Source organism: Candoia aspera, chromosome 9, assembly GCF_035149785.1.
Source record: "Candoia aspera isolate rCanAsp1 chromosome 9, rCanAsp1.hap2, whole genome shotgun sequence".
NCBI lineage: Eukaryota > Metazoa > Chordata > Lepidosauria > Squamata > Boidae > Candoia > Candoia aspera.
Window position 1 is genome coordinate 26003573 of NC_086161.1, and position 17549 is coordinate 26021121.

Sequence of the window (17549 nt, forward strand, 5' to 3'; positions counted from 1 at the left end):
ACACCTAGTGGAGGTGATGGCGTGGAGGGAGTCAGATCCTGAGGACACCGTTGCTGGAAGCCCCAGTTCAGAGTCCAACGGGTTAAAACCTTGCACTCCTACCAGCTTAGGATAAGGCATAATCATTTTTCCTCCAGTATCGAGAAAGGGTGTACCATCTCATTTTACATTATAGCAAAGGGATATACTGCCGTAGAACTCTCTTCAGTTAGCAGTGAGCAGAGTGTTCCTCCCAGGATCCGTGATGTGACCACCTGAATCCCCTCCTGATTACTTCCCTTCCTGCTGTCACAGATTTCCTGAGGGGCCATTTCTCCCATATCCAGCCACCAAGGAATCCTCTCCTGCCAAAGCCACGGTGCCTGGTAATCTGGCATGTACTGCCCCTGCGCCCTACAGCGAGTTGATCTTTTCAAGATGCTTGCCTCTTCTTGCCCAGTGCAGTGGCCCTGCTGGCCCTCAGGAGAAACCCCCAAGGGTCATACTCTGGCTTCTGTCTCAAGGGGAGGCAGTGGCTGCTGACCTCCACAGAACTGGACTATCGCCCAGTGGGCTGCAATCTTGGTGCGTCAGAAGGCAATTGTGCTTCCCTTCATGGCAATCTCAGTGGAGTGGGAGTGCTGGGTAAGTGGGCTTTACGCGTGCACATGAACCGAGGCACATACCGTACGTAGAGGGATATGACTGGTGATTTCATTCTTCTTCCCTTTTTCTCAAGAGGGCGTTGTCAGGAAAGGGGAAAAAAAAAAAAGCAGAGCTGGAAAAATGAATTAGGACCTTGTGTGGATTCCCTGTAAAATATGAGTGAATGAACCCCATGGAAGGTGCCTTTTGTTGAGAAAAACACACTGAATTTGAGTGCAAAAAATAAATATAAAATTTATTAAAACACCCACAATAGTTTAAAGATATCCGGAATAATACATTTCACAAACCAGTTGGTTGTGTAATATAATAAAATACAAATTAAAAAAAAAAAAAGATCCATACTTGCCATTTTTAGCATCCTAGAAATAAATTTGCCAAGACACTGACGGGGAAAAAGTATAAAAGAAAAAATACATGGAAATTATATAAAATAAAATTATCAGCATAGATTTACTGTACTAAGGTTATCTACAGTTTAATACACAAGTCCTATTGCCTTGAAACATTGTAAATCTACCATTTGTCAACCAACCCCGGATAAAACTTCATTTCAAGTAGCCACAGTCACAGATCAACAAAGAAATCTTCAAGTGTGGTCTTTACCAAATGTGAATTCAAGGAGACAAGAAATCAAATACCTTGAGTAGTTACAGCCTTCTGTTAACTAAACTTAATTAGTCTGCCAAATCCAAACTGGTCTTTTCCTCATTTCTTTAAATTAAAAAAAAGCATTTAAAAGACTGCCATATATCTATAAGTTGTTTAAAAGACAAATATGAATGAAAAATAAATGACAAAAGCCAGCTAAATACACATTTCCATAGACTGAACAGCAGTGAGTAAATCCCAAATAACAGGTGCTAAAATGAGAAAAAGCATAACAACCAAAAATCATTTGTAAAAAATAATAATAAATCCCTGATATTGGAACAGAAGAAAAAAAATTAGCCAGTTTGCCTTACTATACTTGGGCAAGAAGACAGAGAATAATTTTTTTTTAAAAAACCACCACCTGTTTTGACCATGTGATAACAATCTTTCTGCATGCAAAAACTTAATGCATTACGCAAGATCGTTGCCTTTACAAAGGGACAGCCACAAGACTATTTTGCTGTTCATCGTAACAGCTAAATTCTGCCATCTGGAAAACAATTTCCCAGATATTAAAAGTGTGCAGCGGTGTCACTTAAAGGTATCTTTTACTGAAGGTTTAATCCAGTTGGCTATATCATTAACATCTGCACATCAGTAGGTTAAATCTGGTCATGATCATCCAGCATTGATCTTGCTTTCATTTTATTAAGTAGCACCAGATGGTAGCTTTGAAAAGGAGTGTCCTTTTTGTTGATGTTTGATAATAAAGCTAGGACCTGCTGAACCTCCCCTAGAAACTTTTGCAAGATTTGCAGCAAAAAGAATAAAAGAACATGCTCAAATCTATCCATTGTGGCAGAATACCATTTTTTAATCAAAACAACTATTTTATTACTGATCAAATTTTTCTTAAAATGTTACCTCTAAGACCATTTTCTCATGTGGGTCACATTCTGCTGTAAGGTACTTCGGGAAGGCACTGCATATTGTAAAGAATGCACAGCACCGTCTTCTAAATGGTTCTAGAATATTTATTCCTCAAGATATGTCAATGCCCAAGAATAGAATGCAAAGGCTGTACAGTTACTAAGATGTCAAGTACAGTGTTGAAGTAATAAAATACGTAACCTTATTTCTAATATTTGCAGCCATGCCGTTATCGATAACTGAATCACAGGTTGCCACAATACTCTGTTTTTTGAGGTATTTTGAATGTATTGTGATAACAGCAAGCTTATATGACAAAACCCTGGCTTCTATACACACTAAACAAGTCCTGTGAACCAAGGTGAAAAAGAAGGACTGAAGAAACGGAAAATAAATAGCACCAAAACAGTATTTTGTAAAAGCTTTAGACACATCTACTGACGAATAGTAATACACGAAGGAAAAAAGCCATAATAGGCTGAAGCTGACTAATTAGACCACAGGTTAGCCAACCTTACATGATCAGAGACGCACATTTGCACCGCCTGCCCAAACCCAGCCTGATAACAGGCTGGACCCTCGACTGGTATTGACCCCAAATGAATATGCTCACAATGGGATGCAAACATGGTCTGCAGAGGACTTTCCCCAGGTAAGGCAAGCAGGGCGGGGGAGACAGCTCTAACGTGTCTGCTGTTAACAGCGAAAGCGAGTGAGTGAGCCAGGTAAGATGACAACTGCACGGCTTTTACAAATAGCTGCTCTGTCTTGGAGTGACCTCGAAACTTCAATTAAGCACCCATAGTTTTGCATAATAATTACCAATATACAGGATTATGGATTGTTGCACCATGTACACTTGCTAAATTGGCACAAGTGTTAACTGTGAGTACAGTTCGCAGTACCTTATTTTCCTTATTTTAAAGAAATGGGTTTTCATTTACCCATTCATATCAAACAATTTGTGGCTTGATCCCAAAAGCCCTTTCCAGAGATGGTAATTTTGTAAAAATACAAATCTCAAACATCAGATACTTAGATCTAGCCCTAGGAGTGGATAGCTGTCACTTAAACCAGAGAAATCTGTCCTGGATCTACATACATGTAAATGAAATCAGATTATGCGGTTGTATATCTTAGACCCAGAACAGAAGTTTTAGAAACTACAAATACTTAAAATGTTCAACCTTTCTATTTTTAGTTAATTGTAGAGTTCTCTGGTTAGATAATAGCACCTAAGCAAGATGGAATCTGTTCCCCACCCTAAAAAGCTATTTGTTTTTTTAAGAACTCATCAAGGTAGCACCATTTCATTACAAGATTTTAGTTGATTAAAAATGTGCCTTCAACTAAACCTACAAAGCACATTCTGGCACTGTGCACCACCAGCTGTATGATCTCAAAATATTTTTGTTCCTTCCTCTTCGGCCTTTCGTTGAGTGGGGCTCTCCCAACCTGGGCAGGTGCGAGCCTTCCCAGCCTTCCCCACTCAGATGGGGGGTAATGGCATCCCTGCACATTGGGGGGAGGCATGTTGGGCAAGAAAGACATATACTGTGATGTCATTTTGAAGCTCCCTCATCACAGCAGAGCAGCACCAAAGAGACACACACTTATAAAAAGTTTATAACAAATTTGCAGGCAAACAGCTACTTTTTGTCAAGCTGAGAAACTGGTTAAATATGTCATTATGATTACGTCAAGGGCCCATCTGCCGCTTGACCCTTCCACACTTTGTGCCTAAACCACCATTCATGTAATCTGCTTGAACAACTCCTGATTCGACAAGAGATAAAAAGTGCCCAAGGCAGAGACTATGTCCTATAGCCAAACGACTTCAATATCCTCCCAGAGAAGTCAATGGGAACTAGCCAAGTCTTCAAGGGCAGCACAACTCAACACTTTTGTCAAGAATTTGTCCAGGAATTGTGGATTTTTTTGTCTTCATAGCACCAGGCATTAAGCTTGGCGGCACTAGGTAGCTTTTCATCATTACCCCTCCCCCAAAGCATTCCCAGATTTTATTTATTTATTTTGCTGTTGTTCTATGAATGTTGATCTACCTTTGACACATCAATTCAAAAGACAACGCTTGGAGCATTTGTTCACGCTTTTAGAGAAGGCAATGCAACGACTAGGGTGCCTAGCACCTGGACTCCCTACATCTTAGGATATCCAGTCCAAGCGCAAACCGGCAGTGCTCACCAAGCTTACTGTAAGAAATTAACAGCATCATTAGACCTACTGATCTTATTGTGAGTTGAGTTAGACACCCCAAAAAACTACTTTAAGATCTCAGGCCTGGGTAGTATAATTTTTCTGAAGCACACAGCAGCACCGCACTGGCTTTAACAAAGCTGGGATATCTTGGAGCCCTTAGGCCACCGTTTACCCCTACACTTCTAAATACAAATAGTTCTGTGTCATACAATTTTCTGAATTGTACAAACCAGCAGGAAATTGACAGTGCCAATGAAAAGAATTTCTAACTTCCATCCACAAAGCTAAAGGAGAGAACCCCGTGCATAGATCTATCTTTCGCATGTAATCCTGAAGCAAACTATTTCTTTTTCACAACTGAGATACGAGGTAGGTTATATATGTAGCATGAAAGCAACCTCAGACTGCAGCTGACTCATATCAGAAACATAAATTTATCTGCGATCAGTCTTGTTTTCACTTAAAACACCTTTATGTTACATCAGGCATGCAAAAAAGTGTCAACTGTGAAATCCATGGTAACTCTGTTTTCTGAGATCTTTTGTACTTGTATTTTGTATATGTTTATTCTGTGGTTTTGAACTGCAGTAAATAATGAATATGCCAAATTTTGATGGCATTCACATTCTGTAGACTTAATACTGACATAGGACCAGATTTCTTCATATTTATACCACAGTCAGTCAGGCCTGACACTGTCTAATGGAGAACCAGATTTTTAAAAAATATATTATTAGAGCAGCCAGTCTAGTTGAAATGAATGAGAACTCAAGATAGGCTATTTCAGTAAAAACTAGTGATTCCAGTTTAACTTGCTTTGGATTTGCACCAGTCTGAAGGAAGAGCATAATTTGGTCCTTTTGCATTATTAGTGAAAATGAAACTAATCGAGGAGCCAACCTTTGCATTAGCATTTCTCCTTTTCTCTTGTGTAAACTGATCTGGACCAAATAGGGAACTACTAGGTCAACACCTCTTGACCCCCGGGTAGTTCCTGGTTCTTAAAGACCCAGAACATGGAACCTTCCTTTTGTGAAAGATCCTACAGGCAACATTTCCAGCTCAGAAAATTATAATCTCAGGGCTGGGCAGTTCCATAGACAAAAGTTGAATCACTAATGGGATTTCAGTAGGTCAGATGTACTGGAGCCCCTCCTTTTCCATATTCTTTTACAAGTTCTTGCCCTCTAAAATAATCTAAATGAAGCTTTCAAGTCACCCCAGCAACATTTATCAAATGAGACACTAACCAAGGAAATCACAGAAGCTTAAAAGAACCATACAAAAATATTTGGCGGAAGAGATCGTTCTTTCTGGCTAAGAGATCCATCTCACAACTGTCAATAACAGGCAGGCATGAAATTAGCCTAGCAAGGCAGAGTAATCGTATCTCGTGACTGAGGAGGGGCCTGATTGTTTAAGAGGGATCTCCTAGACGTAACCATTTCAGACTGCAAGTGGGCAGTCCGCTCCCCTGCTTGAAAACAACCTCTTCTCAATATTGCCCCCTCCGCAAACCATTCAAAGAGAAGTGGCTCTTAAAATGTAGTTCCTGCACCTGCACTCTGAAGTGATACAATTTAGGAAGAATGATTAACCAACATTTTGCTTTGGGTATTGAACTGTCAGTGTATATGCCCTGAAACTTGGCTGACTGACACCAATGGAGATTAGCGGCTGGTGTCAACAGAATCCTATGACACTCAGTTTTCCTATAAATCTGACTTGGAATAATTCTTAACAGCTGTGATATGCTCATGGGTATGCATACAAAATCAGTTATAATTCATTGATTCTCCTTGCAAAATATAAGCAACTTTACAGAATACAGTAAACGAACAAAAAAAAATTAAGGACGGAAAAACTTGTTAAATATTTTGTTTCTATTTACATTTCTCCCGCAATAATCTATTTTAAAACATACTGCTCTTCAAGTTATTGGGTATCTCTTTCTTTTAAATCTTGGTGAAAGTGCTTTTTTTAAAAAAATCTTTTGCTATTTACAGTTTAAAATCAGAACCACATAAAACACTCAGGATGCTCTACAGTGATCCCGTGCTCCTGTTGTCAGGCGCGGGGACTGAGAAGTTTCCTCGTAAACAAACGCTATGTACACAGTTGGATCTGCAAGCCATCTTTTCTCAAAAGGCACCTGTTAAGTGCAGAAGGTGACTGGTAATCTGTAATCAGTTCAGATCTTTAACAGGTTTGATTCTTCTGCCTTCTGCACCACTGAGAAACCACTCACATTGGCTTATTAAAGCCAGTGGGGATCTACTCTGGTGAAGGAGTTAGATCTCCATTTTTCTACAGAAAGACCCGTAGTAAAAGGTGGCAAAGGATTCTTACATTTCTCATAAGAGTTGCCACCACCCAATCTGAAGATGGCACCCATGAGAGGGTGTGGAAATGTTCCAAAGGTGCCACCTCCAGACTGAGAGCTCCCATCTCCAACTTCCATGGAAGTCAATGGGGATTTTCCCCACAGATTCAGTGGGAGCATTTAAAATCCAGACAGCACTTCGTCCTTTATAGCTCAGAACTTTCCCAGTAAAGGGTGATATTCAAAAAATTTGAAGAAAAACCATACAAATGCAAAGATCCACTTACTCATGACAGGCAATTTAAACCTTTACACTTCTATCATTCAGGTCTATTCAATAACTGATACAAAACAAATGAAATGCCCCAAGCTATTTTTGCTGTGGTTTAACCAAAATGATGAAACCAGACTAAGGTGAATTCCATCCTAATTTAGGAAGGATGCTCCCCCACCATCAGTTTAGCCCAGGGAATGTCTAGTTCCAGAGATCTGTAGCCACTTACATGATCAGGCATCTTATGAAGAAAGACTGACTAGGAAGGGTAGATTACTTTTAAACACTGGGATTCAACATTTTCAAAGCACCAGTTGTACTGTACTGAATTAGTTGCCACATAAATTTATTTCTCTTTTCCTCTCAAAGGTGGCAAAGTAAAATAAAACTTGCAATAAGTTGCTTTCATTTTTATATTTTTAGAATGACTATTTGCAAGGAGAAAATATTTCAATTTGGTAAGCCTGCACCAATGGAAAATACAATAAAAAAAGTCCTCCTTTCAATCGGACTCTGCACCAGAGATGATTAAAAAAAGAGGCTGTCTACTTGCACACAAAAGGCATAGTGGGGTGGTTTCTTAAAGATACAGTAGCTTAAGCTGCCACTTGTATTTTTAGCGTTGCTTGTTGTCACTATTATTCTACACAGTTGGCCTAGCTTGTTTCCTACCCAAGGAAATTAGCATGATTGGTTATATAGTACAGTACTGCAAACTTAAAAGGCCCATAAATAGCACTGCTAACAAAAGGAAAAAGAAACCCGTGTTCTTAGTCTGTAACTGCATTCATCTTGCAGAATGAAGAGAAAGAAATCAAGATGCCAAAGGCTGTTCTACCTAAGTTGTCTTTCCTTGGATTTTTCTTGCCTTCCACTTCCACCTCCTTTTCCCCCTTTTCTTTGAGAACTTCATTTTTAAAACTTTTTCTCCCTCCAAATTAAACTGGATTCACTGAATAAGTTGTTTAAGGTGGAGTGCTAAAACTACTGCCTACATTGTAAACCACTATCCTTTTCTTTTACCTGAAGTTAGAGATAAAACTTGCCTTAAAATTTACAAAAGTAAAGTATGTCTGCTGGTAGATCCCATAATCCTGTTTTCCTTTCTTTTTTCTGCTTAGACTTCACTATTTCTGCTACTATACAGGATCTGGTAGAATCTGAGATGAGGGTCCAGCTCATCTTGCCGAGATCTGAACCAGAGAAGGCAACGTCAGAGTCAGTCCTTCTGTTTTGAGACTCCTTAGGATTAAAAAGATAAACCCTAGATGGCATCTTAAACACTGTCCGAACTGCTGGGCAGGAAATAGTTGCTTATCTGAAGTGCCATGTCACCTCCTCAGCCACTGAGGCCTACTGAATCAGTAAGAAACCACCATGCTCCAACCAGTGGGCCCTTTGACTGGATTGGAAGTTCATGTTTCTGGTGGTCTCCAAGGGAAGATATTTACCAGCCCCAACATGATGGAAGGTGCAAATTTGTACCCAGCTTGGTGTGGGGTGGAGTTGTCTTTTTTGTTTTTAATCACATAATCTGCTTCAGAGTTGTAATAATTGCAGTTAAAAATCCAATATACATAAGTATTGGACATGGAATTAAAAAGCTGTCCTTCGCGAAAGGACACTATAAATTTCTTTTGCTGTTACTGTGATGTACAGATTAAAAAATGCAAAGATATAAATACTAGATTACTGAAAAAGGTTGACAGCAATACATTTCTTTAGCTCGACTCCCAAGTGAAGGTACAGAAACTTCACACTTGGCTTGGTATTCTGTTTCTCTCCAAAGGAAAAAGCACCACAGACCAGCACTGCATTCCAGTGCTGCCAGCATTGAGGTAAAGTGGCCACCGGAGAGCTGTCATCTTCTCATATCCAGCGGCTGTATGGTCCTGTTACCTTGGTATACGCATAAGAGGACACAGTGACAGCCGAGTTGGTGGGAATGGCCAAGGCCTGCCTCTTTGGGACCAAGTCCTCCTTCTCCTTATGTTGGGGCTCAGTGGCCAAGCTGCTTCCCCACTTCCGCTTCTTGCCAAGGTTTTTGACATCTTGCTGAAGCCCAAGCCTGGCTGCCTCCTCTTGCCTTGCCCTTGCTCTTTCTGCCAGCTGTTTCATCTTTGCTTCCCAAAGGGCAAGTCCATGATTGGGCTGGTTCAAGTTCTTGTGCTGGTAGAATACCAGAGAGATGCGTGTGGGGTGACATCGGTTCGGTTTCTTCAGTGGGGTGGTGGCGTGCAGCTCTCGCCTTGCACACTCAATGAGGATGGAGCCATGGGCTGGAGCTACTGCCACCCCACCAATGTTTTCATCCAAAAAGTTGTGTTCACTGTCTGACCATACTTCTTCCTCTTCTTCATCCTCCTCTTCCTCCTTGATGTTCTTCTCAGGTGTCTCTTCCATGCTGTCATCTAAACTAAAGGAATCCCATGGTCTTTCAGGACCCAGCAATGATGCACTTCCTTCTTCTTTCAAGGAAGCAAATGGCGGCTTCTCCCCACAAACACTTGAGGCTGTAGAGGGAAATGAGGCAAAGGAGGTCCATGATCTGCTCTGTAAACCTGTGTTTGGTGTCGGAGTCCTCCTGTCATCCGCTTTACCAGAATGCCAGAGGTCATCTTGAAGCCTGGAGCTTCCTTTGATGGAACTGAAGTTCAATTGCCCAAGACCCCAGGGTTTCTCCTGAAGGTCTGAATTGGCAGAAAACAATGATGGGCTTTCATTGACTTTGCAAGGGCTCCATGATTTCCCCAGCACATCAGGGATAGGTGACAGGTTCTGCCTCTCCCCAGGAAACAAATTCCACTGCTTCTCCAAAAGGTGGGACTGTGATAACCTGCTAGCGTTTGAGTGGGAACCAAACAAATTTGACTTATTCTGGGTGCTTGCATTCAGCATGCTGATGCTGTCATTTGGTGTAAACATGTTCCATGGGCTTTCAGCATTACTAGTTCTCTCAGGTTGGGACTTATTTCTATTGACTTTATAAGGGCTCCATTGTTGCTCTGGACCACCATTCTCTGATAACCTGGACAAATCAGATGGGCTCAGATCTGGATTTAGGCCATTGAGAGCAGGTGATCTAGAAAGGGACTCCGTGTGTGTCAAGGAGTCAACAGGTTCTTGCTTGATTGTTCGGTTGCTGAAACAGTTTGTGTTTTGTGCAAATGACAAGGCTTCTGCAGGGACTGAGTGACATCTCTGGGACCCGGCTGGGGTCTTACCTGCATGTCTGCTGGCTTTCTCGTAGGTGCGCTGGTGGTGATTTTTGCTCCGTATGGTGGGTGGTATCTCATCCAGGAGTTCAGCATTCCTGTAAGCATGGCTCAGGTTATCTTGCAAGATTTGGATGTCAGGCTTCTTCTCATAGCTGCTGCTTACCCAGGGTGCATTCTTGTTATCACTGTAATTCAAAAACTGGGAGTGGAACATATGGTTGCTGGAAAATCCATAATACCCGAAAGATGGAAGAGAGAACTTCGAATGCAACCCATTCATGGAAGGCAGATTAGGCTGTGCATAGTATGAATGGTAAGAGTAAACACTGTTCATGCTGTATGGGTCAGAAGGTCTGCAATTCCCAAGCACCGAATAGCTTTCCACCACTGCATTCCCATTGTACTTCAGTGTATTATAATGACTCTGAGGTTCCACCTTGATGGAAGGTTTGATCGATGGCTGGGAGAGTCCGCTTTTCAAATCTGTATCTGCAGATGCACAAAAGGAACCAATGTGAATTTGCAGAGTCACTCGGCTTCCTTAGCACAAGAACTGAAGATTTGGGCCACACTTGCACTCCTTATATATGGACTTCTGGCTGAAGAATGCTGGGACCATCTTGTAAATTGTTAGAAGCCATGAGAGACTGTGGTTCAAATCAGCAATCAGGCTTACCCACAAGCTAGGAAGCTATCTGTCAACCTAATCGGTTTCACAGAATTGTTATGACAAGACAGTGGGTGAGGAAATAATCAGTCTAACAATTTACTGTTTTTCGAGATGGCTATACTTTAAAAAAACTCCCAGTGATTAATAATCATTTAGGTGACATGTGCTTGGAGGAATCAGAATAGAACAAAAATGGAACAAATGAATAAGGTTAATAATGGAGGCCAACTAGTTTGCTTGCCATCACCCATCTCTGGGTACAACCTCCAGAGGCTGAGACAGAATGAAAATGCAGAGAACAATCTAGACTGAAACTTCTTGGAAACACTGTTTTAGAGCAGGTCCTCAAATTTCACAATGACAGTCCAAAAATTCAGCTAGATTCTAACAGGAACCTGAAAGACATTCTGGAATTCCTTGTCACGGGCAGTGTTTCTGCACAAGCGCACAGGATGCCCTAGCAGATGGGAAGATTTAGAAAGCAGAAGGTGGGAAGGCCACCTCCAGATGTTGACTAAATCAGGATCAAGGTAAAAAACAAAAAACAGGGGTGTCACAGCTCCCTCAGATTGGTCCTCTTCCATACAGCAGGAGCAGAAACAGACTGAAAAATCTGAGGCCAGTTCTTAGCAGCATCACGTTCCGACTGACCCATCCTACATTCTTCTGAAGCAGGAATGTAGCCACCAGGAACACCAGGAAGCTAAGAAATAGCCAATAGCTGGGAAGAGGGCCATGGGAAGGACAGTCTACTCAGTCACCCAAACCAACCTGAGCAGCACTGACCACACTGGTGTGGAAAGCCAGAGCCACCAGGACAGTAGCCTTGGCTTGGCTTGTTCAAGTGTTAGAACGGCACCTGAGTTTCCCTGCCTGGGAGTGCTCTGCTTGCCCGGGCACTGCTCTTACTGCCTGGACAGTCTGATCTCCTCCAGGCCTGTGACCAGGCCTCCTCCTTGGCTCAGTGAGCCTTTCGGTAGCTACCCGGGTTGGCCATGACAAAGCCTCTATGGCCCTTACCTGGGTTCTGTTGGAGTGCTGGGAGATCCAGGATGTCCTGCTTGATTTTTTCAGGTGTAATCAGTTTCTCTTTCTGCATTTTCTTTTTTTCAGCAGCTGCTTTCCGGGCCTCCAGCTGCCTCTGCCTGCAAGACTTGGCTGGTTCAGGAAGCTTTCTCACCTCTCTGGGGAAGGAGGTGAGCACCTGGATGGCCCCACTGCTCACCTTTGCAGCTTGATTCTCCGCACTGCCAAACTCGTCAGTGGTGGACATTTTGTACAAAGGAAGAACATGCAGTTGCTCATCCTCAGGGATTTTCCCAGGGGTACGATTGTCTTCTTTTGTCAAGGTGCACACCTGGAAAAGCAAGCAAGCCCGTCACCAAAGAACGATGTCCCAACACGTTGCACAAAAACAACCCAGCCGTCTTTCCAAGCCTCTGCTGTTCATGGGCCAGGCATCGGCTCTTGCTTGTCATATCCAGTCAGCAGAGTGGCAACCATTTTGGCTGCAGGAGTATGGAAGGCGCAGCTATGGCCATGAAAGGCATCCAGCCAGAGAGGGCTGATCTAGGAAGCTCCTCTGCACAGTCAAAAGAATGCCTGACAGCCACATCCGGTGCTGTTTTCACATATGGAGAAAGTTGCATCAGTTGCTTCTCACATGCCAGAGCCTCGCTTTGTGTGTTTGCACGCACATACACCAGTGCCCTTAATGCGCAACAGCCCTGTCCTACTGGGGGAAATCAGGACTACTGGAGGTACTCATCCTTACCAGCAAATGTTTACAAAGGAATCGCTAGGCGGAAATGGGAAAACTTGTTCTCTCCCTCCCGTGATCTGTGCTCCCTCCACTTAGCACTGCTGAAACCCTGCTGCTACTGCTGACAGAAAAACCAACACTCTGGTCCACGTTTTTGGGAGGATACCTCTGTGCCATCTGCCCTCCCTCCTAGTGACACAAACCAAGAGTGTACTGTCTTGTGGGGAAAGGAAAGCAGCACAATGCATGAAGGTCACTGAGAGGGAGGGAGGGAGGGAGGGTAAATCTTTCCCCTTCTTGCCTGAAGCTCTGCTGGATACAGCTTCTTTCTTGTAGCTATTAAGTTTGAGAAACCAGCAGTTCCCAGGAAGAGGAGGATGGACCCCAGCTCCTTCCCTCCTAACTTCTCCCGGTGGACGACTGAGCAGGATTCTTGTGGGGGTCATACCAAGGTGGCTGAGAACAACACACTGCCTACACAGATCCCACCTTTTTCACATCCTGGCCAGAGAGACAAGCAATAATCCCATTCAGAAATGAAGATGCTAATTGTGGCTGTTCAATGAATACCTCCTTGCTGGAAACCAGAAGCTTCTCCTATAAGCTGAGGGTATTATCATGGCATGATGGGAGCAAGTGGTGAGTACAATTTTTATTGCAGTCACCGACACTAAAGGGAAGGAAATATTTTCTCTGACCACAGCATCAGTATGACTCCCCCTCCCAGCTGCTTTTAAAACGTTTATAACTGCAGTTATAAAACTGCAATAATTTTATTTTCAGATGGAGACAAATGGAAGGATCTGCATCTGGGTAGGAAAAATCAATTGCGCAAGTTCAGGACTGGGGAGACCTGGCTTGGTGGCAGTGCTGGTGAGAATATACTTGACAATCCCCTTCTGGATTGCTGTGTGATACAGCAGCTAAAAAGTCTAACAAGCTTTTGGGTTGCACTGACAGAAGTATTTCATTCAAAGCACAAGAAGTACAGCAATCGTTCCGCTGTACTCAGTTCTGGTTAGATCACACTAGGGAATCCTGAGCACCCCACTTTAAAAGGGTTGTGGGGAAGCTGAAGCAGGTCCACATAAGAGCCACCAGGACGGTAAGCGATCCGGAAAACAAGCCCTATGAGGAAGAAATAAAAGGTTGTGGCATGTCCAGCTCACCGAAGAGAAGGTGGAAAAATGCGACAGAGGCCCATCCACCTAAAAGGCGGTTGCGGCAGGAGAAGGAAGGACCTACATTCTGTTGAAATCGGGACAAGGAGCAACGGGTTGAAATTAAAGCAAAGGGGATCCAGGCCGAGTATCAGGGGGACTTCCCTGACCCAAAGAACAATTCAGCAGTCTGCCTGAAACAGGGGTGGCCTCCCCCTCCCTGGAGACCTTCAAGTGGGGACTGGATGGCCCAACTGTCATGCCTGAACAGAGCAGAGGGATGGACTCCAATTCATTAAAGTTTCTATGATTTTTGCAAGTTCTGTATGAGTTGATCTATCCTACCCCTTTCTGGATAGATCAATGGCTCATATTGTATCAACATGCATGTTATGAAGAATAGTGATCTTGTTAGTCTTTTGGAGCAAAAACAAATGAGAATGTAGTGGCACCTTAACAAATGTTGTCCGCAGCCTCAGTGCCCCCAGCTGTATGGATTTCAGCTCTCAGTACCCAAGACAGCACGGCCATTGCTTAGCATTCTGGGAGATGCCACAAGGCTCCTTCTTATATTTTGAAAGAAAATACATTTATTAAAAAAAATCCCTTCTCACCCCTGTGGGTGGTGTGTGTCTTCCTCAACCTCGGGTCCCCTACCAGAGGCCTGGGAGTTTGAGGGCTCTGCTCAGTATCTTGGCTGTTCCAAGCACTGCACTCTTCTGGACAGAGAGCTCGGATGCTGTTCCTGGATCTTATGGAGCCTATCTCCCAACTTGGGAGTCACAGGCCCAAGTGCCCCTACCACCACTGGGACCCCTTTGGCCTTCACTTTCCACATCCTCTCTAGTTCCGCTTTCAGGCCCTGGTACTTCTCCGGCTTCTCATACTCCTTCTTCCTGTTGTTGCTGTCACTTGGCTACATCTATGACCACCGCTGTCTTCTGGTCCTTGTGTACTTCCACAATGTCTGGTTGTTTGGCCAGTACCTCCCTGTCTGGATCTGGAAGTCCCACAGGATCTTAGCCCTGTCATTCTCCACGACCTTCCGTGGCATCTCCCATCTGGACTTGGGAAGGTCTAGCCCATACACCGTGCAGATGTTCCTGTACACAACTACTTGGTTGTGCCGTTCAGTGTATGCAGTTCCTGCCTGCATCTTACACCCTGCCACTCTGTGCTGGACTGTCTCTGAGGCCTCCCTGCACAGTCTGCCCCTCGGGTCCCGTCTAGCGTGGTAGACCCTGCTTCTGTGGACCTGGTGCTTAGGGCCTGCTCTTGTGCTGCACTCAGCGCCTCAGTGCTGTCTTTTGGTCCAGCCCTTTCCAGCCACTGGTAGGATTTCCAGCCACCTCAGCTGTCTGTCGATGGTACATCCCATGCAGGGCCTTGTCTTGCCATGGCACTTCCTCTGCTCGATCTTCCTTCCATGCCTGCTGCTGCCTCAGGCGTTCTCTTGGCAGCTCATCTTTAGGTGCCATCTTGCTGATGTACTCCTGGATGCTCTGGGTCCCATCCAGGACAGTGGCTTGGACACTCACCAGACCCCACCCGCCCTCTTTCCGGCTGGTGTACAGTCTCTGGGTGTTGGACTTGGGGTGGAAGCCTCCGTACACTGTGAGGAGCTTCCGGGTCTTCACATCGGCAGCCTCACTATACCAGCAGGGTATCTGATGACTGGCAGGGCATACATGTTGATGGCGTGGATCTTGTTCTTCCCATTGAGCTGGCTCTTCAGGACCTGTCTTACCCTTTGGTGGTACTTGGATGTTGCTGACTTCCTTGCCTCCTCACCGTGGTTGCCATGTGTCTGTGGGATACCAAGGGACTTGTGGCTGGTCTGTATGCCTGCTATGTGGCCTGCTGGTAGTTCTACCCCATCAGTCTTAACTACCTTCCCTCTCTTTTCTACCATCTGGCCACACTTCTCCAGTCCGAATGACATCCCAATGTCCTCACGGTAGATCCGTGTCAGGTGGATCAGTGAGTCGATGTCTCGTTCACTCTAAGCATACAGCTTGATGTCATCCATGTAGAGGAGGTGGCTGATGGTAGTTCCACTCTTGAACTTGTATCCGTATCCAATTCTTGTGATAATCTGGCTGAGGGGGTTCAAGCCTATGCCGAACAGCAGTGGGGACAGTGCATCACCTTGATATATGCCGCACTTGATGGCCACTTGTGTGAGCTGCCTTGAGTTGACTTCCAGTGTTGTCTTCCACAGCCCCGCTTAGTTCTTGAGGAAGGTCCTGAGTGTCCTGTTGACTCTGTATAGTGCCAGGCATTCACAGATCCATGTGTATGGCATTGAGTCGTAGGCTCAGATTGGCCTGTCTAGACCTTGAGTCTCGGGCGACTGCTGTTTGGAGTCTCTGGTGCTGATCCCAATGCCCTTCTGATTATGGCAAAAATGTCCATACACTAGAATCCATTTCTTCAAATACTTCAAAGGTTTGAACTGTAATGAGCATCTGAAGATGTGAACATGAAAGCTTCATGAATGTGTCCATGACTGCTTCCACCATACTTTGTTTTTCAGTCTTTAAGATGCTGCAAGATTCCTCACTGATTTTGCTGCGACAGACTAACAAGATTTTGGCCCCTCTGAAATATTTCACAGACAAAATTGAAGACAAGTGAAAAGCACCCCTTACCACCGTGCACCCGTTGTAAAGGTTGTGCTGGTCCTTGTGTGCATGAGCACAGAAATCCATGCATGCTGTCACTCCAGAAAAAGGCCGCCCCTCTTTCAACCCAAGCCGGCAGTCTATTGCTACATCCTCGTTTGCAACCTAATCAAAAGGGAAAGAAAAGCAGTTCGTGTTATAGCATCTCACTTGATATTATGCCCTTAACGTGAAAAAAGCAACAAGGTAAGGCAACTGCCTCTGGCTACCCATTCCCTCAGCCAATTGCCCCCAGTCCTGTAACAGGGTATAGCTTTGGGCCAAATGCCATGTAATTTGGAAGGCCTGTGATCAGATTCCTTGATAGTTCCAAGATTTCATTTCAAAATGGCCTTAACTGAGCACAGGAAGACTTTCCTCCTATCATCTGACAAAGGGAAGACATGAGGAAGGGCAGCTTAGAGACATGGACTGGGTCACACCTATCACAATGGCAGGATTCTCCATTCACAAACAGGAACTGCATTGTGGCTAAGCTCTATGTACACACCCAGCCCATTTGGGCAGGTGGGTTAGGACCAGCCTGCTTTTATTCTCTCTTTCCCAGCAAGCGAGAGCTCACTGACGCCTGGAATACTTTCTGAGTGGCTGGACCCAAGCAGGAGGCTCCCAGACTGATTTCCAAGAAAGTTCTCTCTCGGCCTTTCTTACCTTCTTACAAGGGGCAACAAACTGCTAAAGAGGGAGAGATCTGGAGGCCAAACTGAAGCTCTCCTGTGTTGTGCTGCCTCTCCCAAAGGCCAAGAGGAGGAGAGTTGTGCCCCACTGTAGCAAAAGTGAACAGCAGCCAATCTTCCTGCGAGATTCAGAGGCTGCTGCAGCCCTTTTCTTAGGAGCCACATGACCTGCTCCTAAGGGCTGCTGAGAATTTCAATTACTGGATTCCATGTTTTGCCTGTAACAGACCTTTGATAGGCAGACGTTTATAGGGGCCCCAACCAAATCATGGAAAAGTTATCTAGGCACCTGATTTTGATAGGCCTGGGGTGCCAGCCTCTTATAAAGTGGTGCAACCTCCGTAGCTAAGTCCTGGAAGCTTCTTCTGAGCACTTCTTCCTGGAAGAAGAGA

The 17549-nt window shown here is 44.3% G+C and overlaps 2 protein-coding genes across 2 annotated transcripts in view; both read right to left on the bottom strand.

Moving 5' to 3' along the window:
• Positions 1–17549, bottom strand: part of DGUOK (deoxyguanosine kinase) — a 149230-nt gene that overhangs the window by 22547 nt on the left and 109134 nt on the right. The window lies entirely within an intron of this gene.
• TET3 (tet methylcytosine dioxygenase 3) overlaps positions 860–17549 on the bottom strand; it is an 88522-nt gene continuing 71832 nt past the window's right edge. Inside the window, exons 7-10 of the mRNA XM_063311304.1 lie at positions 17447–17536; positions 16448–16585; positions 11895–12231; positions 860–10693 (exon numbers count right to left, since the gene is read on the bottom strand). Coding sequence (XP_063167374.1) covers positions 8856–10693; positions 11895–12231; positions 16448–16585; positions 17447–17536 — 2403 coding nt within the window. The 3' untranslated portion in view covers positions 860–8855. The remainder of the gene's footprint in view (positions 10694–11894; positions 12232–16447; positions 16586–17446; positions 17537–17549) is intronic.